The sequence below is a fragment of the Lepisosteus oculatus genome, chromosome 19 (genome assembly GCF_040954835.1).
Source record: "Lepisosteus oculatus isolate fLepOcu1 chromosome 19, fLepOcu1.hap2, whole genome shotgun sequence".
Taxonomy (NCBI): Eukaryota; Metazoa; Chordata; class Actinopteri; order Semionotiformes; family Lepisosteidae; genus Lepisosteus; species Lepisosteus oculatus.
This window is the reverse complement of record NC_090714.1, coordinates 13,446,631-13,468,681: the sequence shown is the minus strand read 5'-3', so window position 1 is coordinate 13,468,681 and position 22,051 is coordinate 13,446,631. Positions and strand designations below refer to the sequence as shown.

Here is a 22,051-nt window from a genome sequence, read left to right as displayed (position 1 = left end):
TTAAATCAAGATGCCATGGTGGCTGTAGGGGTGAAATGTGTGAACACCACCATCTTGGCTAAATCCCACTGTCCACTTGCGCAAGCTGCTGGTCCTCACGTTCTCTCCTAACGAAAATGCTGAAACAACCTCTCAGTTCCTCACCTGGACGGCTGGCGTGGGGATGCTGCTGCACAGGACCCAGCTGTGTCATGAATTTCACCAGTGCTTCTCCTCTATTTCCTTTAGGAGGGGAGATACTTCAGAAATCCTTCCACATGCTTAAACTAGCATTGTTTTTGGTAAAATGTACAGTTAGCACCACCTACTGCAGGAATTCTATATAGCTCCTGCACATTCTATTCTGATTAACTACAAACTTCAGTAGTCTAAACTGTACCTTACACCAAATGTAAGCAAAATGAAATAAAATGTGCCTTTTTTTTTTTATAGGTTTGCAAACATGAATACAATATACATTTTCTATATACTCTTAAATCAGCAGCCTTTTCCCTCAAAGACAGATCAACCAATCTATTCTTAACATTTTCATGTATCATTTCCCTAAACAATACTGACCTTTGGTTTTCCCCCTTTATGTCAGGTGTTACAGTTCTGTAGAAGCTGTTCCAAAAGGCTATATTAGTCCATACTAGTATTTTCCCCCAAAACCAGTACTAACATAGACTATGCCAGTTTAAAAGCAGTAGTGCAGTTGCAGAACTATGTGAATGTTTTGGAATATTCCATCACGTCCTAAAGAGCTGTCTTAATATCCATTTCACTTTGTATAGTGACACTTTCTACTTCTGCATATCACATAGAGGGAACAGGTAATTGTTACATATTGACATGATCAGTTGCCAGTTTATTTGTGAAAAATTCTTAAGTTTCTGCCCAAAAACACACCATCTACACGCAAGAAAAACCTTCTTTTCCCCCCAACATCGAACAAATACTGAACCAATTCATTGTTGTGGGAAAAGAGCCACATGTGCTGATCAATACTGGAGAGTATTTCACATTTGAAATATCATTTTCATGATGTAAATCTAAAAATGGACTTTTTCTAAGTGGTGGTTACAGATTGCTACATAGGATTTTATAGAAAATTTTATTCAACATACAACATTTTCCAGCAAAAAGGCAATATACAGGAATAGTTGTCGTACACTGCTGCTACAGGAGGAAATTAAAAAGACTGGAGAACTGAAAATGTGATCTGCAGAATTCAATTTTGTTTGTACTGCACTCAAACTAGACACGCTGTTGCCATTAGTTAAAAAAAAATTAAAAAGGAATAAAATATGGAGTCAGGGACCAAAATAAAACTACACACAATGAATATGAACATCAGTGAAATGATTTGCACCCAACAATTACCTTTTGAGTGTTAAAATTTTACATGTTCATTCTTTAAATATACAATTTGAATTTTATCTTTACAAAGTCAACAGCTGACTAAACGCTAGTGAGCATGCCTTCTGTGCTAAAAAGGCTGTATTTCGGTTATTAATGCTGGTTTCTCTACATCCTCAACCAGTCAACACTATGTGTTCTTAGCCATTTGCCAAAGCACAGTACAGTAAAACTTGTCAACGTCCATTAAAGCCATCAAACATGACCAATGGCATCAGCTTAATAAACCCACAGCAAAGTGACAGAAGAGCGGAAGGAAAAAAAAACCAACTTAAAAAAAAACCATAACCAAAGATTACATTTAACGGCACAGATAAATGTAAAATCTTTGATATTAAGTGCCAACGTGCAAGATGAAGTACAGATTTTTATTACTGATGCTGTGGATTGTTTTGTACAAGATCAGCGGTAAAGACAAACTGAATTCCTCCAACCAAAACTAAGTGAAACAGAACTGTGTAAACATGAAATTTACTAGTTGCACTAAAGGACCAGGGTATAATATCAGGACAACCACATTAGGCAACTAGCAATCTTACGCCACCTGTCGAATTTCAAAAATGATGGAAACCTTTTTTTCCCCCCCAAACGGCAACCTTTTCCGCTCCTATCTTCTGTCCCCTCCCAATGCAGCAGCTTTCATCGCTGTAACAACTTATTTAAAAAATTGCCTATCGGTCCACATCGTTCATTGTGATAAAACCCAATTGGTTCTTCCAGACAAAATAGGCAGTCAACAGATACAGAGAAGCCAAACTGAACAGCCTCAACAAAATAAAAGCATCAGCAGCAAATCCTTTTTGCTGAAGACTTCATATGTGGTGCATGTGTACCCAAGGTTTGCGGTTGTTAACAGTGGCGCACACAAGAGGTTTGGTTAAGTCTTTAGTATGGTCAGTTAGGGTGAAGATGTCAGTTGTGAATCTTGATTGCTTTTTCCAGGTATGTATAGCGACTTCTCTTTGGAGCCTTGTTGAAATGGTCAAGCCCTAACCAAGGCCTTGGATGCGACATGTTGCCTAGGGGAAAAAAAAAATGATTACACAAAAACTTTTGCAATCTCTCTGCACCACTGCTTAATTGCCTTCAGGACAACCCAAGCTAAAACTCAAAACCATTTAGTACAAGAACAGATCTGATTTTCCATCTACACCTCGAAAAACTCAGTGCCTGGAATAGTATCATTTTCTGCAAACTCACCTTTTACATTATATAGATGGTCAAGTTATTGGATTTTATGTTTTGACTTGAATATACGTTCTATATCCGACAGAAAAACAATCCATTCTGTGCAAAATATAGTTTGCATGGACCTCCCCAAGGGAGGGATTCATGTACTTTCAGCAAAGAAGGAACAAAAATTAAACTTAAGCTTATTACTATCAAATAGTGTTATGTATACTGAGCAAATAAGGAAAACCCAGCATAAAATACAATAAGCAGTTGTACAAAAAAGGATTTACCGTGTTCCATGCTTTAGGCCTGAACTGTAAAAATGTATTTAGAAAAGGTAAATGGAATATAGACTAATGGGTTGCCTATTCAAATGCACCTAAAATGTTTTAAAAAGCCTAAAAGAATATTAAGCACATATTCCTCCTCTTCATTGCTAAAACAGCGTTCACATACCAGGCTGAGGCTCAAAGTCTTTCAGATTTACTTCATATTCATCTTCATTGATGTACTGATGCCGACCCATCATCACAATTGCAAACTTAAACTTGAAGTGAGAAATGAAAAGGATAATGGGTTAAATGATGACCAAAGCCAATTACAAATACCAAATGTCAAAAGCAATTTTTCTTCAAAGCAATTTATCGACAAGCTGTCCAGTACAGTCAGCAGTTACCTTTTCAAACTCCTTTTCTTGGATGTCAAGCATGGTCTGAATCCTCTTCATAACCTCCCTAAATGGCTCTCCCTGAAACACGCAACAACAGTATGAAGAACAGGACAGTTTCCTTAAAGACGCAGCTTTGCATACATGCACAACACATACCTGACGAATTTTCAGCAAAAATGGGATGCCAAACGTCCCAAAGACTTCCTTGTGGAAATGTGCAACAGGTATCAGCATCTCATTTTCCTTATCAAGGTCTACCTGGTCCAGAGGGATTTCCTATCAAATTAAAAAAGTAGTCTTATGAACCCATGAGTTACTTGCTGATATACTAATTATAAACGTGTTTTTTTTTTTTTAAGTTAAGCAAAACTGTACTGGATAAAGAGCATAGAAAATGGATTAAAACATTTTTTGGCCTGCTGAGTTTCCCAGGATTCCCAAAATGCACTAATATTTTAATTTCTTCCATTAAATGGCTTCAAATTACACCAAATTGTAATCTAGATAGAAATATTAAGTATATATTTCTAAATATAAAATGTTAAAACCAATAATACAATACAACCCATATAAGTATTTGGTTAGTGTATAAACCTGCACATTTCACATACCTCTATTCTGAAGGTGCGACTTGCTGCAGGAGATAAACACTCTAGCAGTTCATCTTCTTGGTGTACTCCAATTATTTTGTAGCTTACAATTTCTAGCAGCCTGAAGTGTCCACAAAAGCCAAAAATAAGGAAACAGTTAATAGATATCAACTTTGAAAACAAGAGAAGTAATGTCCTGTACAGCACATTTGAAATGAATCTCTTTACATTGTCAGATGTAGTCATAAGTTTTGACATTTCTCATCATCATTGCAACATTTTTAATAGCATTTCAATCTAAAAAAAAATCTGGCGCAAGGGGAATTAACATTTATTGATTGGCAAAGTTGCTAATTTCCTGTGGGGGACTATTTTCTTTCCAAAACAGAGAAAGATTTTAGTGGGTCCGACATGACCCTGAAAATGACACTTTTTTTTTGCAAAACAACCTGTAGTGACACTATAGGCTTTGCTGGTCAAGGTACTGTACTTCAGGCCTCGACTGCTTACAAAACTCTCCTTTCACTTCAATGGACTTGCTCCACTCCACCTTTAACCTGTCCTTGCCAACAAAATACATTTTGTAAACAAAAGAAAGGGTTCAGATTTCAAAACAGACTAAGCTCTAGGGGCAGGTCAGGTCTGGACTTCAGTGTGAACAACTCACGGGGTCAGAGTCACTTTCATGAACTGCTGTTTGAGCATCCGAGTATCAGATTGCACTGCTGCATTGTCACGAAGCAACAACATTCCGTGAACACTTCTACTTTGTGGAACACCTCCACATATGATCAAACTGGAATAACATCCCCCTAAAATCATAATTTCGCATAGTTGATCAGAAACACCCCCTACAAATCCCAGAAAACAACCGGCATGGACTGGCCTGTTGTTGGCAGAGTGCAGAACATGAATACAGGGGACTGATGGTGATTATGAAGTGCAGACTACAATTTCTATTAAGGTACTAGTGTGGCATCCTTTATCTCTAACCAAAGGCTATCTGAATAGTCATTTTCTACAAATTATCAATGAAAATTATTCCTTCTGCTGGTACCAGTCTCAAGCACACCCAAGTGGCAAAGGCCTCAGACACCCACATGCCTGCTGACCGTCATTAAAAACACTTCCATGAGAAATGCCATGTCCTGTAACCTGTATGATTATGAAATACGAATAAGCTGCAAGATATCACATTCTAAAAATCAAACACCTAGCCATTACCTGAGCTTTTCTGAACCCTTGTCAGAAAGTTCTACAGCTTTTTTACATTCCTCCAGGAGATCTCTCACACAGCCATGCTTGTCTGGGTATAGTGTTATCTCCTGCAAAGATAAGATTTTTAAAGACTTTAAAAAGTAACTTACTTTTAAGGGATAAACAGTTTCCCTGCAAAGTTAATAGTACTGTTCTCAAAAAATAAAATTATGAATACCAGAGTTAAAGTTTACTAAATACCTAACTTAGAGTTTCAAACAACATCTAACAGAACTGTTATATTCCAAATTCCATTTGAAGAGGTTTATCAACATTCATTAAAAAGGTGTAATGGTTTTGATGTCAACCAGTGATCAATTTTTGTAATGTGCAAATTTTACCTCTTCCCGAAATTGACTATTCAGCCATATGGACTTGAAACTCCTCCTGTTTTCAAAATCTGTTATCTTCATCTTTAGCTATAGAGGAAAAAAACCAACATTTGAATCCTTTTCAAGTTTGAAGAAAAACTCCACACATCTAGACCTGATCTTTAATCACAACACCAGAAAATGTACTCATAAAAATGAAGGGTTTGGCAATGTACATTATGCTATGCAAAGAAATCTTGAGATTCTTTTTCAGGTGAGGGTTAAACAACCTGGACTCATTCTGGACTTGTTACAACCAAATCAATAAAACAAAGTCAAAATTAGGATTCACCTGCTGATAGTAAAGTTTCTTGGGTTGTCTGGGCTTGAAGAACTGAAGCAGATCTCTTAGAGTCCCTTCATAATTATGCCTGAGAGGATTGCCTGGTCCATCTCGGTAACTAGATACAAGAAGACATGAACAAAATGGATATTAAAGATGCAAAACACTCATAGTAATTACAGCTGCTTCAATGGTCATTTAGCAACATTCCACTTTACATTAAATGGACATACCCTTGGGACTTGAAGAACTGCAAAAGCATTGGGTCTGTGTTTAATCTCTGTGCAACCGTCTTTGCAACCTAAAAACAAGGATACCATAGATAAGTTTATGTATATACAACAACTGTATGGCAGTGAGTACAAAAATCATATGAAAAGAAGCCAAATGCTATTATTCAGGTACGTTTTTGATTAAATAAATTGTACATCATTAGAACAAGATATACCTTACAAGTTGTAAAAGTACTCACCTGGAAATAGTTCATTCTGTTTGACAGTGTAACCACAAAGCCTGGGTCATTAGGAATAGTTTTATCACAGAAGATAACATCCACCCGATGGTACAGGTCTCTGAAGTAGTCTTTTGCAGTTGGTAACTCACTTGAATCATTTTCAGGGTCATCTCTAGAGAAGAATTTCATGAATATTTGTTAGAATAGGTACAAATAAGAGTAGGCATTCAGCCCATTTTGCTACATAAATCATAATGTATTTACTACGTATTACATAATTGTTAGTATGCTCATTAGATATGCAACTACACTAGTAATTTTTTTACTTCTCTGGAACTTATTTTTCTAATCTTCTTTACAGCATTCATTCATCATTTTCTTTCTTTTCCCATTCATTTAAGTGAGGAGGACACTGCAGGAAAGACTACCGATTCAGGTTATCTCTTACAAAATACTCACTTCTGAAACACTATTATATCCCCATCCATCAGCTCATCGAGCGCTTTATCCAGGGAGACATCATAGTCCTGAATTCTTTCTGTTAAATTGGGTTTTACTTCCTGAAAAGACAGTGGAGTACTGAGGTTAGGGAATATGAAGGAAACTAAAACAGATACATTTTCCCTTCAAATTTAGATTGTTTTAGATACTGTTTGTGCCAACCCGGGTGGCATGTCAAAACAAAACTGCATCCCAACGCTGCAACCCATGAGGGACACTGCTCTGCATGGTTGCTCTCCACTAGCTTCACTGGCTTCTCATGGTCTAAATGTAATACTGCACAGCCTTCTCAGATGTGTTGCGCGCCAAGCAGAAAGAGGCCAGATCACTCTCATTCACCAGAACACGAGCACACCTATTTCAGAAGGCAAAAGGCAAACTCAGATGTGCAGGAGACAAGTCTGAAGTTCATGAGAAACAAGGCACCCAAGAGTTTCACATGTTGTTTTGGCCACCAAGGACTTGAGATGCAGGTTCATCATATCCAGCGCTAACAGAAAGCCTGCTGCTTTAATGGCAAAGTGTAAAACGATCTATGAAAAATGCCACTGCTTTCTGGTATTTATTTTTTAAAGTGAAATACCCAAATGTTTTAAGGCTCAACTATCTCCCACTTCAGGCCCATCTGACAAAGTGTAAGCTCCACCAGGAGAGCGAGCCCTGACTAGAGCAAGGGCAGGCCCTCTCTCTCTCTCTCGCGTGTCTCCACAAGCCTGCAGGTGCCTGGCAAGTTGCAGGAGTCAGTGCAGACCCCCCTCGACCTGACAACACTTCCTGTTGTGCACAGATATGCGGGGAATTCCAGAGAGTTGTCAAGTGACATGACTCAGGATCGAACTAGCATCAACTGGGCCACAGCGCCTCTACTGGCTGAACCACTCAGGTGCCCAACAAATAATTCCCGATGGTACGGTCAGCACAGTATTTGTCAGTTCGCTTAATTCTTGAGTAAATAAGCCAGATGCAGTTGTATTGTGTAAACAGATCAAGACACATTATGCCCTAACTCCATTAATTCACCTCTTAGCTTTACTAATACACACTAGGCTTAAGGAGTTCATATATTTCCAAAAGACATTGATAAAAAGGAAATACAATTTGTTTAAATAAAGTGGGAGTGTAATTTAAGTGTTGATGCATTCCTCTGTAACTGACAACTGGAAAAGCAAGAGAATCACACAAAACCACAGGCTTAAAAAGTGCCAAAAGCATATTTTGAGGCCAGAAAAGCCACTCACCTCATAGAGGATAAGGCTAGTTCCTTGCGGAAATCCTGCTCTTTCACACATAACTGGCAGCAAGTCTCCTGTTTCAAGAAGAAAAATAAATAAAGCCCCAAATACTAATAGGAGAAAATAAACTCAAAATAAATTAGTTAACTTACGTATTTTACAGGATATAGGTGTGTAGATATGTCCACAATAATTTAAGCTTCTAGTTTTTGGATCATACATCTTCAAAAACAACATGACATCATCTGAAAACAAAATACATTAATTATTCCTCGTGCTAATTTGGTATTTCTTGATAAGTCACCACATATACTCAGAAGTGATCTACAAAAATAAGGTTTTGCGATTTATTTGCACAGCATCTTTCAAAAGCCACACTAATATAGGACATTTTAAAACTGCTCACAGGTTCATTTGTCTTCACCTTCAAATGTTTCATTGTAACAGAACAGTGATATATCACATACTCCGGAAAAACAACCTTTGTTAAAAACACTTATAAAATTAGTTCTACGTCTGAAAGGGAATGTTTCATTTGAGACACTATTCTTGTTATAGTCTAATTACAATGGCACTGCACAACTGACTTCAACACTGAAACACTTACGGTCTTTGTCAAATTTGGGTAACGTCGCTCCACTGGCAGCCATCTCTGGGTCTACTGTTTCCAGAAATATGGTCCATGGGTTTTCATTGTCACTCAAGTCAATCATCTGTCCAGAAAATAATACACAACACTGATACAACTCTACCTCACTATACCTCAGACCAAACTCAAGTAAAGTTAAACACAGCAGAAAAATTTTATGAGCCCCATCTTTAAGACGCTGGAGTGGTTCTTATGGCATATTTACAATATTTTTACAGTAGTCCCTACTGGGTTTCAAATTAAAGCCTTACTACTAAAGCTAAAAACTAGTGCATGCACTGCAAACAAACCTGTGTCAAATATACATGTTGCATTAAACTCATGCAAATCTAACATTTAGATTAAAATGTGCTGCATTTCACATACTTACAGATTTGCTGCAATCTGCTTCATAATCCAACATTGCCGGCCTCTTTGTGCCATTACTCCTCGCCTGCATCGGCCACAACCGGATCTGATCCTGTGGGAAACCCTGCAGCAGATCAATACAACACTAGATTCACGTCTTAAAGAACTCTTAAGCTCACATGCTTATGACACTGTTGTAACATGGAAAAAATCATGCATCAGTAATTTATACATTTCTTTGTCAAACGCAATCTTCAGGAATAGAGTACAAAACGCTTACCATGGTCTGCGAGAGATTCTGGACAAACTCGGCGAGGGTTGAGCTCTTCAGAACTTTGAACACAGTGTATTTCACCTTCTCCTCATCATACATGTCATTGCCCTGGTGGCCACAGAACTGGTCTTCTGTTACTATCTGAAATAAAACATATGATCAGGAAAACAAAAAGCTTTTCCAGATTGGGAGTACAACATGCCAAAAGAACAAACCTTGAGCTTACACACTGATTTTTATCTCAAATGAAAAAAAAGGATTGAAAGCTACTAGAACCCTGAAGATGCAAACAATTACCATCTAGAATACAAATGAGCTTATTCACGCAACACTCAAAAAAACGAGTCAGCTCTGACTCCACACACCTGGACTTGCATATAGAGGTGGGCTTCCTGTCTCTCTTTTCTTTTCTGTGCCTCAACCCTCTTTTCTTCCTGAAGCCGTTCAACAAGTTGCTGTGGGATGTCAAGATCTGTGACCGGTTGCAATACTTCACCTGCACAAGAGGAAAGAAAAGGGTTACGGTGTAAACTAAACTGAAGGCTAAGGTTAACCTAAACCATAATCACCCTTATAGATTCAATGGTTGAAAATATAATCAAACGGACGCAAAAGAAGAGTTATGACCATATTCAGAGAAGAAGGGATTAAAACTTCAGACCTATAGGTACTGGTCAGTAGCTTTCTTCAAAAGCAAAAACCAAAAGGAGCACTTGAATACTGCGGTTCTGTGTGATATACAAGTCCTCTTTGCGAGGTGAGGAGCAAACTAACATTTGTGCTGAGCAAAGATTTACAATAACCAGTCTGTATCAGCAATGTAATGATTAATAATGCAAAAAACTAAATTTAATACAGAAGATATATTGGACGTATTCCATCTGGAGATGAAACGATTGTTGTACACTTAAAAGATTTGCAGCTCGAGTGCTATAGAAAATGTACAACAACACTGTTCTCAAATAAGACATCATCATCAGTGCTGCTCCATTTCCCAAACAATGTGGTCTGCCAAGAGGTCTGTGTATGAAGAATTAGGAATTACTTACTGAGTTTGGATTCTCTAATGTACACCAACATGTATGCATTAGTACAATGACGAACTGACAGGTCATCATCGTGTCCTCCATAATTGTGTTCAATTGCTTCCTCTTTTGTACATCTGGATACAACGTCATCGTCAAACTTGCACCACTATGAGATACAAAAAAAAATCTGTAAATTAAGCTTTTCATACGACTTAATCATTAAAACCTACTTAAAAATCAGATATGCTTTGGGAAAAGATCTACTGTTGCTTACAACCATCGTCAAAAGCATACATAACACAAACATGCACAAACATGAACACAAACATGAACAGCCTTATAACTCACTTTGCCATCTCCTTTAGGATTGAGATACACCACGTAGTGTCCACCATGATTATCCCCACTGTGGACCAACACTGCATGGAGGATGTAATTAGCTGGATCCTTAACGTCAGGCTTCTGCAAGAACTCATCCAAGGGTAACTGTTCAGGAAACTCAAACCTGGACAACACAAGAGTACCATTTTGTTACTTGTTAAAGTACCTATTACTTTTCCTGCCAGGTTTTTGCATTAATTTCTAAACCATTCAAGCTTGATATTCCCATATTCTTCATACCCACATGAGGAAAAATCCATCAATTTAAATAAGGTTTACTGGATTATGTGCAATGCAAGAATTTATTGGGGAGAATATATCCCCAATACATAAAGACGAATTCTAGAGTTTTGACTTATGTTAATAAAGGAGATTTAAAATGTATAACTCTTGGTCTCTATAGCCGATCTAAAATGCTTTAGAATTAGTGGGTCTTAATTTTATAAAGAGGGTATAATTTGAAAGATGTAAAATGATTTTCTTGAAGAAATGGCAGAACTTCCCCGAATGATGTATTTCCAATCTATCATAAAATCACAGTTAAAAAGACATCTGGTATTCACAAGCAGACTTCTTACCTGTCATTGATCTTAATGTTTTGGTCAGTTTGGGGATCATACATGAATCGCATGAGCTGCAAGTGCAGCACAGGAGGAAATGTCAAGAACTTCACTCCTTTCTCGGCTTCCTGTTGAAGACAATGTCCGCAAATGTTAAAACACTAACTCTTATAACACTAAATTTCCCACAAATGAAATTTAACATAAGATAGTATCTTAAAAAGACTTCACATATTGTATTTTGTCTTGTAGTACAAGAAGTTAAGCCTCACCTGCAGGCCATGCTCCCCAGCATCGTATTTATTATCTCCGTCCAGCTGCTCCACTGCTACGTAATCTTTAAAGGACTCAAATACTGCAGAGAGAATACAGAGAATACATGGTTACTATAAAGCATTGACTTGAGCACACATCTCAGACCTAAAAATATTTACAATAATTCCTAAAAGGACTACTGGCATCTGTCAATGTAGTAAATAAACCTGAAAGACACTGCTGAAGAAAAATTGGGTAAAGCAACACTGAAAGCATGCACCTGCTAATTCAAGTGAGCAATGCTTAATACAACACTTCACAAGTTAATTCCTTTTAAGGACAGCTGCACTTCAAAATTATTCTGACATTTCTTTTGGATGCAGCATTCTTCTTCCAAATCCAAGACGTCTTTTCAAAAGTTTGCTTTACTGTCATATAGATTAAATAATAACCTAGTGTTATATGCATAGTACATAATGTATTATGACAGATGATTTGGTGCAGAACATAATATTCGTTTAGTTTTTGGAAGAAACTACAGAACAAATACAAACATTAAGCTTAAGCAAAACATTCAATATGCCTCAACACTACAGAAACCATGGACAACCCTGTTAACGATATAGCCTGTTCCAAGTTTAAATTTCTATAAGGACAGATGGAGAAAACGCAGCTACATGAAAGAAAGGATTTTTGAAATGAGTAAATGTATATACTTACTGTTTTTCTTTCCCTTTATACTGAGCTGGATGTCGTAGTAATCTTCTATTCTCTCAGATCTATAGTCTACATGTTTACACTGGATATAGGACTGTAAAGAAATAACATTTGCACATCTTAAGAACGTGCTAATACACAGGAAGAAAACGGATCATAGCAAATATCAACTTACCACCATCTTCCCCCTAAAGAGTTTCGGAATGGTGCCTTCAACACAAGTGCCTTTCATTTTGTTCTCAACATTGTCAAGGAGCTAAAGTGAGGGAAGAATATTAAACGTTTATAAAATGAACAGTAAAACTTAAAAAGTAGATGCTCTTCCACTAATAAGTGGAATGCGGATTTAAATTACTCTTCATCCCTACTGACCCACAGATGTCATGGTGCTGAACCAGGAGCTACTTTGGAAGAGCAGTTATTCGCACCTTCGGCCAGCACCAGAGCTCAGGGCCACTTTAAGTAGAGATGTCTGTGCTTGGTGTGAGATGGGGGGGGACATTCTGTGCTTTTCTGGACCCTCAGAATGGCAGATAAGCAGGGTGTGCTGCATTTAATTTTTATTGTGGAAGGTTTTATATTATTTAAAGCACAATCCAAATATTTGTATAATTTATCCAAATATTTGTATACATTTTGCCCTTAAAATACAAAGTAAGCAATGCCACACGACAGAAAAACTGCAACCACAGTTAAATAGTTATATGGCATCACAAACTCAGAATAGTAAATCCTATATTACATTGGATAGAATATATTTATGTTCCAACTCAGTCTTACAGTGGGAATTGTGTATTTGAGTTACAAAAGCTTCCATCTAAATATAATTTAGGAATGCCTGCAAGCTCAGGAGCAACGGTACAAATTTTTAACTAGACATGGCCAAAAAAAACAACACTATCTCTCAATTAAATGTACTTACCACTCTACAAAGTTCCTGCACATCATGCTGCATGAAACTGTCTAATGTTTCCCACCTTCAAAAGACAAATATAAAATATTTGGCAGCTCCAGTCTACTAAACACTTTTCCTCAATTAAAAGAATTCCAAAAGGGCAAAGTACAGAACAGATTTGCTATTAGAATTCCACGAAATGCTCACCCAAATGATTTTGTCAACTTTTTTGTCCCTACTGGCTTGTCACTGTGCTGGAGCTCATAAAACACCCTTTGCAATGCTAAAGGGACACTTTTGGAAGAATCATCACCCTCTGTTGGCATCATATAAACTGCCTAAAACAGAAGTAAAACAAAAGAATTTGGCAAATTTAGGAAATAAGAACATACTTGTATGTAGGAAAAATTAAAATATCCCATGTTAGGGTCTATGAACCACATCTTTTTTTTGTAAGCCAGCAATGCATCAATTTTGTGAACTAAAAATTAAATACTGATTCTGCCGTTTTGCAGAATAGACTTACCCGTCGGAGCTGATTCGTAAAGAATAGTGTCTGTAATAAACTGTTCATGTAACAGGTAGCTCCTTGGTTCTTCAGCCCAACATAACCCGTGTGCTTCTTCGAATCCCATCTATAATACAATGTACACAATTACAGGACTTAACTTTGGCAGTAAACTTAATTTCCAATTATTTCAAGTCATCTCGGAAGCCGTACCCCGACTCTCACCCAGCTTTTCTTTAGAGTTAAAACTTAGAATAGTGCTGCTACTATTGTAAGGCAAGTAGCCTTTGCCCCCTTTCAAATGGGCCAACACTAAGCTTGCTGTATTTGTTCGCAGTCCTGAACAGGCCGGGAAAACGGGAACATCTTTGTGTGCGCCCTCTCACGCGGTGACAGAAACATCCCAAATTTCAGCATGTATGAGCCATAATAAGGAAGTCAGTTTTCACAGATGCTCTAATGTAAACCCATTAAGCAGCTAGAATTTGAATCCCCTTCCCCAAGAAACAACGTAAGGAATAAAAAATACATACGCCACTCCGTGGGGAGCATCTGCCTGAACGTAAACTTCAAACGATACTTTGTCATCTTCAATGAACCCCTTTTCTGGATCAGTCACATCCTAGAAATATTAATAAAATTAATTTGACAAGTCTTTGGAAAGGAATCCCACTCAAAAACATCTTATGATTTCTACATCTTCGTCTCAACCACTCCTAAAACATGAAACTACTGAAACAATACATACACTCCATGACATGAAGTTGGAAAAACCCCAATCATTTTCCTTGTGAAAGAAAAGATGACTGATCCTGCGACTGAAGGATTTTTCATCATCCTTATAATTTATTATTTTCAGCATTGCCTGGGCATGGCAAGACCACGACCTGCAAGTAACACAAAACAAGTGTTAAATCGACCAAGCCTCTGAGTACTGGGGATCGGACATGGTCTTTCGAGAAAATAAGTCAAATCTAGCAACATTTTCTTAATATGAGAAACAGCAAGCCGTGCAAAAAGGTCAGCTTAGTTAAGTTTCATACTGCAGGTTGAATTAAAAAAAATACAAAAAAAGACAAATTGTAGGCTGAAAAAAAACTACTGTGTACAAATTGACTGAACTGAGCTGTCACTTACTAATAAAGGTTCCATGCAAAGCTTAAAGCAGGCAATATCAGAATACAAAACATACAATATGCAGATACCTTCCACCAATAAATACATTACAGTTATTCAGTTATGGTTTTCATCATTTACACACAAAGTAAATATCCAGGCATTTAGAAATAACAACCAGTAACAGCTGCATCTTACGTGGAGTCAGACTCAGCGTTGCACTGCAGGAAAAACCCCACACTCTTCTGGTGAGGCCTGTCGGGATAAAACCTTGGCATCACCATAATCTTCCAAGGCAGGTTCCGCACGAAGCACGGGGGACTGAGCACAGACTCGCCCAGCCTGCTGAAGCGCTCCACGACAAACCGAAAAGTGGCCTCCGATCTCCAGCTTGTGTCTGTGGGGACAGAGCACATTGCAGCACTTCTCAAACTAGTAAAGACAGTCAAAACTCGCAGGATCTACTCCAGGTTTTCCAGCTGGCATTACAGAATTTACTAGTTTGCTGCTGTAGTTTAAGCTGAACGTTAAATATGCCTGTTCTACTTTCCTTTCTCCTGAAACCGGGAATATCGACGACCAATGGCAGGTTGCATACTCTGGGAAAAAGCAGCCACTAAAATGAACGAGCTCTCGGAAACCTGCTTTAAATGGGTCTTTGATCAATGTTTAATTCCATGGCGACGACGTTGGTACGTCAGAGCCCCGTTTTATACCAATCACATTGCCTAACAGTTACGCACATCATAAACGATGGACATACATCCCCCAAAGTACTGGCAATACATTAACTCCAGAACTGTTTAATAAGACAGAGCATTTGAGTTATCTTAAAAGGCTTGTATGTTCTCTTTATCACATTTAGTTGCCGAATCCATGAAAAAGTCTGAACAGAGGTTGCTAACAAACACCCCATCGGACTAAGGACTGGTCACTTCCTGCAGTACTTCTTAACCAAGCAGAAATAAAGCACTAGATTATAATCAAGCTTTAAGGAAAAAAAAAAAGAGGTGCAACAGAGGTTGCTAACAAACACCCCATCGGACTAAGGACTGGTCACTTCCTGCAGTACTTCTTAACCAAGCAGCAATAAAGCACTCGATTATAATCAAGCTTTAAGGAAAAAAAAAGAGGTGCAATATTGGTAGACCAGTAACAAACGTCTTACAACTTAAGGAAGTAAATTATAAGTTACCTTTCTGTATAAGAACTGACTTAACAGTGAAACACAAACCAAAAGGCACAACTGAAAACTATGCATATAGATAGATAAAGACTTTATTGATCCCAAAGAGAAATTGATATGGAAGTGTTATGGGGAAAAAAAAGGGGGCTAATTCTTTACATAAAGGATTGGGAGGGTCTGGAACAAGCTACTTGGCCATATCATTTAAGTTGAAACTCTGTCTTCTTCCAAAAAATCATGATAGATCCCTGGAATCAATTAATTACCATCAGCCAAGTGAAGCAGTTGGGTGTCCTCTGATAACTGATAGCTGATCTTATCTCAGGACTAATTTCAGCTAGCTTTCCAACAACAAATTACAAACCCAGAACATGTCACATTTTCACAGTGGACAAACAAAAATCTACTAGTTTTATACCTTTTTGACATTTAGATGGAACCTGATTTCATATAGAACTTTTTTAGAATAAACTTACCATCTTCCATGTCTTCCTCTGTGTTGTTGTGTCCATCAGCCATTGCTACATTGCCGTTAATGACTGGATTTGGAGTGATTCTTGGGGGATCATCTGTATCTCCCGCTAAAAGTGAAAAATCACAGGGTTTAGAGAGATGCCTAGCTTGGCATTAAAATAAAGTCTTCCGACGTGTATTATTTTACAACATAAAAGTACTACGTTGTAAGGATACACTGTAAACTACCCCATACCCACAAATCAACAGGACAACAGTGAAAGAAAGGCTAAGAAGAAGCGTCGTCAGTCTACATATAATACTTATGTATTGACAAACCATACAATCATTAGTGCGGTAATAACGAAAGTATACTCAACCAAGTGATAACATAGGGTTTTTCTAAACCTATGTGATATTACTGACTTTGGTTATAACGACACATAGAAACTTCTTTTGGTCCAGGATGATAAAGATGCTCAAAAAAACCAACAGCCACTGGTGAACTCAAGCGGAAAGGACAGCTAGCCCGTGGTGCCCACTGAGGTGTGGAGATGCATCAAAAACAGCATTTCAGTAAGAGACACAGGAAAGAGAACACTGGCAAAGGCAGTTTTCCTAACGAAACTACAACTACTAAGATTGTAAAGAGACATCCTGCATAAAAAGACTTTTCAATTAAAGAATTCAACTAAATATTAAGAAAATCTGAAGCTTAGTACGAAAGCAATCTCATCGTTATTTTAACTACCGGTACCAAACATATTTCTGAACCAGCATGTGGCAGGGCTGAGTCTCACACACCCTCATAGCTGTTGATGAGCCTCCAGGTTTAAATGGCTCTGGTGGACATGAACTGACAAATAACGAGAACAGGTTTACAACACAGAAAGAACAACTTACTGTGTCACACTCACACAATAGAAAACACAAGTCAAAGGTGTGAAGGCAAAAGATTTTAATAACTTAACACCTTTATCCCACCCATGCAAACTGCACAAAACTCGCAAGCCCCAACCAAAAGGCACTGAAACCGTATTTTAAGAACTCAGCACCCTATAAGAAAGGAAATCGGGTTCATAGCAACTCTAAAGCCAGTTTCATTTCAGAAGCTGCTGACCTTGTAGTTCTTTAAGCAAGACCCTGTGGATACAAACCCACAAAAAAAGCACCCAAATACCTTTTCTTTCTCCAGTTTTTCCCACACCATTTACAGTTTTCCCAGTTCCATGACTGACATGCAATATTACTTTTGGCAACTCCTGCCTTTGTACAGTTGCAAATTGGCATCTAAAGACAAAACTCAGCTCCAAACTCGACAGAGGTTTTAGGGAGTTAAATAAAGGAAAGAGCTCCAATAAACAGCCACAAACATTTATTAAACAAGAAGGAAACTAAGAAAATACAGTACAGAGATGCAGGTGTAAACACCATCTCCCTATACCTAGAATAAAGCCGTGCATGACTTTAAATGTTGTAAGCATTACTGGAATATCCATTAACTTGGAAAAGAAACCACAAACAAGAGGTTTACATGTTTCATACTGCATTATGACACAGGATAACAACACATCTACAAATGTATTCCTAGTCATAAGAATGATGTTCTCACTTCAGAAGTGACACAGTACAATAACTCCTGGGAGAAGTAAAGATATCTGGCTGGTAAGGGAGGACGTCAGCTGATATATTAATTTAAGGCATTTGCTTATTAAACTTGTTTTTGCAAAAATAGTTACTTTAACCTAATCACTGCGAATGTTTTAAAGTGCAGAACTGTCCTCAATTTAAAGCCTCAAATGTGTAGGTTTACTTTACTCTGTTACAAGTACAAGTCCGGCTTCCATCAGGCTCTACTTCCTGAACAGGGCTTACACATTTTTAGGGAGAGAAAACAGTTCAGGGGAGGTCCCAGGACTCTCAGTATGTACTGGCCCCATCCTTTATGCTCAAGATCCCAACTCATTTAATAATCCTACACTGATCTGTCCGAAACAAATCCACTTCACTGATGAACATCTAAGTAAAAGAACAAGCCAACACACTCCTATAATTTCACTGGTCTTCAGGACTGCAAGAGACATTATTTGTTCAGGCTTGACAGTGACTAAATATTTCAAAGGAAAATCGCTGCTTTGTCCCCATACGCCCTCCACGTATGGTGCTCTGAAAGTTTGAAGCCACTATAAGATGCTCGTTACTTATAGCAGTTTTGAATGATGTACTCATTTATTTTCCAATGCGAGCCCCTGGGCGATCTCCGAGATAGCTGAACGATGCCCAGATGGCCAGAAATAAATTACTCCTCCCCTTGAAAGCCCAGCATGACTTGCATGAAATGGACACTAGTGACTTTTCGTTTACATTTAAAGGGCACTGACGGCGCCTCACAATGAAATGCCATTACAGCGGCCGTGCTTTGTGCGCATCCGAAAGGCGGGTGAGCTCGGCGGAGCGATAAAGGCGGCAGATTAAAAATGGCGAGCCCCACACGCTGTCCGTGCGTCCGTCTTGTCCGTACAATGCAGGAGAGAAAATCCCCACTCGCGGCCCGGGCCCCACGCCGGCCCCACCGGATCCGAACAGCAGCCTTTTCTGAACTTTTACCGCAGGTGAAGAGCGACAACCTCCCGATTCAGACCCGACTGTCACAGCGATGACGCCTACGGACCTGAATCGCAATGCGGCCTGGGTGATGCAAGGTTAAAATAGTAGTGCACACACACACAGAGACGAAAACGCATTTGGGGGGTGGGGAGGACCAAATTAAAAGGGACGCACAGGCTGTTCTGCAAAACAAGCTGTTGCAAAATAATATTCCTCCATCTTGAAACCGTTTCGCTATCGCCCCCCCCCCTCCTCCTCCTCCCCCACTCCCCGTGTTAAAACGTCGCTGGCTGTCCACGGGCCTGGTAAATAAAAGACCATCATTTCTCCTGCTGCCGGGCCGGGCAGTGCAAGCAGACACGCCGCTGTAGAGGACAGCCCTGAGCCCGGCCTGTGGTGGACCGGTCCATTCAAGGCCAGTCCGGTCCCGGACAGTTATTTACCACCGACCCGTGGACCGGCTCCCCTCATCCCCGCGGGTGCAGCACCGCCGGGCCGGCTCTGCAGAGCTGGATAACCCCCTACGCTTCAACAGCCGACTCTTTAAGCGACCCTACCACCCGTTTGTAGCTGTACTTTTAAGACACGTCGGGGGGGGGGGGCGTGATACGACCCAGCCAGCGTGCCATCTAGATAACAATGCAAAGGACAGGGCAGCTTGGCGACTCCACTACGCGAATAAAACACGTCCCGGCTGCGAAAGACACAAAATACCGTGTGGGTTACACGCTGGAAGACGCATATACGATGGTGTTCAGACACCCGATCTCAGGCTGCATGTCGCCTCCAAGAGGGACTCGTTCACCGTCTTCGGGACGGAGCCTGGAGTGTAAACATCACACCAACTGACATTTTCACTAGCGGCAGGGTAACGATCATGTCACGCAGCCTGCAGAGGTCTTTAAACCTCCCCGAAGAGCCGACTAAAGGCGTCCCGATGTTCGCCTTGACGGGCTGACATTAATTTCACGACTAACTGAACACCTCCCCGCAACGCTCCTGACACGGAAAACCACACTAGCTCGCTGGGCAACGCGTTTCAAGTCAGCCCGATAAAAAAAAAACACGACTCCCAACTCGCTCCCCCACCCGAGTGGCGTCTGCGATCGCGGCCTGCCCCTTACCCTCCATCTCCATGTCCTCGGGCTCGCTCAGCTGCTGCTCGCCGGCTTTCTGCTGCTGCGGGTGGTGGTGGTTCATGTCGGCGGCCGCGGCGCTGTGATGGTGCCTGTGGTCTTCGTTCCCCTCGGCCTTTCCCGACGCCGAGTCCGGAGCGATCCGGGTCTGAGGATGGGGTGTCTGGGAAGGCGGAGGAGGGGAAGACAGGTCGAGCCTGGGCGGCTGGGCCTGTTCCGCGACGACCTCGGCCTTTCCTGTCGTCTGCGCCGGGGGTTGAGGAGGGGAGGTCGGCGGGGGAGCAGGCAGAGAAACGCGGACGTATTTGCTCGCTATTCGCCCAATCTCGGCGCCTTGAAGGGGGTACAAGTCGCTGGGGAGAGGAGGAGGAGGAGGAGGAGGGGATGAAAGGGGCTTCAACGTCAGGAAGCCCAAATAAAAGGAAAAAAAAGTAATTACCAGGCTTTTGCCCCCTAGAAAATGGGGCAAGATCTGAGGTGAGAGAAATCACTCACGCCACCTGCAACCCAAGAAAACTACCCTGCAAAAAGAAGCCTAGCGCGCAACTGAACTCAATTTTTTTTTGTTTACTCTTGATTTTTTTTAAAGCTCACACGCAGACTGAGCAGAAGCCTAAAGACCGGCTGCCCCGCTGCATTCCCAGCCTCTGTGCTCCTCCGATTGTCCCTCGTCTCGGGGAGAGCGACGAAAAAATCTCTCCATTCAAACCGGCTCTAATTTGGAATCGCACTAATTCCGAAATTGCAAGTGCCTAAGGTACCCCCCGTCTGTTTTTCTCTGACTTTTTTTCTACCCGGTTTCCTCTTCCGAATCCCCAGACTATATTTAGAGAACTAAACGCCAATTTGCTCCGCGTTTAAAAGGCTTATTCTCCGTCTAATTTGTGGTGAACCCGGTCCCAGTCCGAGCCTCTCTCCCTCTCCCTCTGTTTGTGATGATCGGTTCGAGGCGAAAACTCAAAATGGCGGCCGCGCTCCTCTCCGAAATGTCACATCCGCATGGAGCTCTGAGCCTCGCGCACACTGCACACTAACGCAGCCGGCGCAGTCAGAGGCGTGCGCCAGCTGACCTGCATTTATCCTCTTTTTAATGGCTCGGAAAATAAGTCTTATATATGGATGTTTAGGAGGGGTGGAACTAAAAAGGCATTGTATTGCCCCTTAGTGTCGCTTATTCATTGCAACCTTTTGTTTTTAAATAATAGTCCGCAAACTAAAAAATAATTTAAGTCAGAGCCTAAAAAAAATTAAAACTCAAGATCTAGCTTTGATTAGTCATTCATTTCTTAACTTACTGTTTTCATAATAATTTGGGGATGTGCATTTCGCTGGCACATCATTGGCACATTTCAGCTCGGGGACTTTAAAAGATGAGTAGTACCTTTGTAAAGTGATCAGCAATTAAGCTTCCCCAAAGGTGTCTCAGGTATCCTCTGAGGTTCCGCAGGTAGTGGGTGTGAAAAGCCACAGAGGTTCCTTGGGCCCGACCTCCGGAAGGAGAACTCGTGTACTTGTTGATGCGCAAATGTTTTGATGAGACAAATCAGCCTTCAAAGGCAGAAACTAATTGCTGCAACCTTGGTGGTGTAGTATGACATCCAGATATTTTAATGAATGGAAACATATGGTCGTATTTCAGAAATGACGACAATCCCTTCTGCAGGCAGGCGACCGTATGAACTGAAGCGCTGAAACATAAATTCTCCTTTGGTTCAAGATAGTAGGGTAAAATAGTGTAAATTGTCAGCACATAGCAATAAAGGAAAGGAAGGAGCTGTAGGTCTCCAGGCGCCGTGTGGACAGGTGGCTTTCGAGGACATTTTTTGTAGGTAATTAAAGATCGGGCAAACCTGACGCATCCGAAGTTTTTTAAAACTGAGAACAGGAGGCACTTCTTTATGCCAAGGGTAGTGGGAGTGTGGAACGTGTTACCCGGCCATGTTGTTAAAGCCTGGCTTCTTTCAAGAAAAGAGCTGGATCAAACTGTCAGGTCAATTAGCTGGATGGGC

General features: G+C 40.2%; 1 protein-coding gene across 3 annotated transcripts; it reads right to left on the bottom strand.

Moving 5' to 3' along the window:
• Window positions 1-1,077: 1,077 nt before the first annotated feature.
• Window positions 1,078-20,526, bottom strand: usp7 (ubiquitin specific peptidase 7 (herpes virus-associated)). 3 transcript variants are annotated; one of them, XM_069180965.1, is made up of 31 exons: window positions 20,031-20,526; window positions 16,323-16,427; window positions 14,859-15,057; window positions 14,293-14,431; window positions 14,078-14,166; window positions 13,563-13,671; window positions 13,244-13,374; window positions 13,064-13,118; window positions 12,317-12,397; window positions 12,145-12,235; window positions 11,442-11,524; window positions 11,188-11,297; window positions 10,577-10,733; window positions 10,250-10,394; window positions 9,566-9,696; window positions 9,207-9,341; window positions 8,949-9,050; window positions 8,537-8,642; window positions 8,082-8,174; window positions 7,936-8,003; window positions 6,656-6,756; window positions 6,215-6,368; window positions 5,976-6,043; window positions 5,752-5,860; window positions 5,430-5,507; window positions 5,056-5,156; window positions 3,853-3,952; window positions 3,398-3,517; window positions 3,248-3,319; window positions 3,028-3,118; window positions 1,078-2,417 (listed from the first exon to the last, which is right to left on the bottom strand). In XM_069180965.1, the coding sequence occupies exons 1-31, from the start codon at window positions 20,104-20,106 to the stop codon at window positions 2,311-2,313; spliced, it is 3,306 nt and encodes a 1,101-aa protein (XP_069037066.1). In that variant the 5' UTR covers window positions 20,107-20,526; the 3' UTR covers window positions 1,078-2,310. The 3 variants fall into 3 exon arrangements, with proteins under 3 accessions (XP_069037066.1, XP_069037064.1, XP_069037065.1); XM_069180963.1 differs by having other exon boundaries at window positions 8,949-9,038; window positions 20,031-20,203; XM_069180964.1 differs by lacking the exon at window positions 20,031-20,526 and adding an exon at window positions 19,350-19,422.
• Between the last annotated feature and the right edge of the window lie 1,525 nt (window positions 20,527-22,051).

What these genes read in the sequence shown, in the direction of transcription:
- usp7 (XM_069180965.1), bottom strand. Translation starts at nt 20,106, where the DNA reads ATGAACCACCACCACCCGCAGCAGCAGAAAGCCGGCGAGCAGCAGCTG. An exon ending in CTAGCCTTATCCTCTATGAG is followed by an intron (nt 6,757 to 7,935) that starts GTGAGTGGCTTT and finishes CTGTCTTTTCAG; the next exon opens with GAAGTAAAACCCAATTTAAC. An exon ending in AGACTTTGAGCCTCAGCCTG is followed by an intron (nt 2,418 to 3,027) that starts GTATGTGAACGC and finishes TTTTTCCCCTAG; the next exon opens with GCAACATGTCGCATCCAAGG.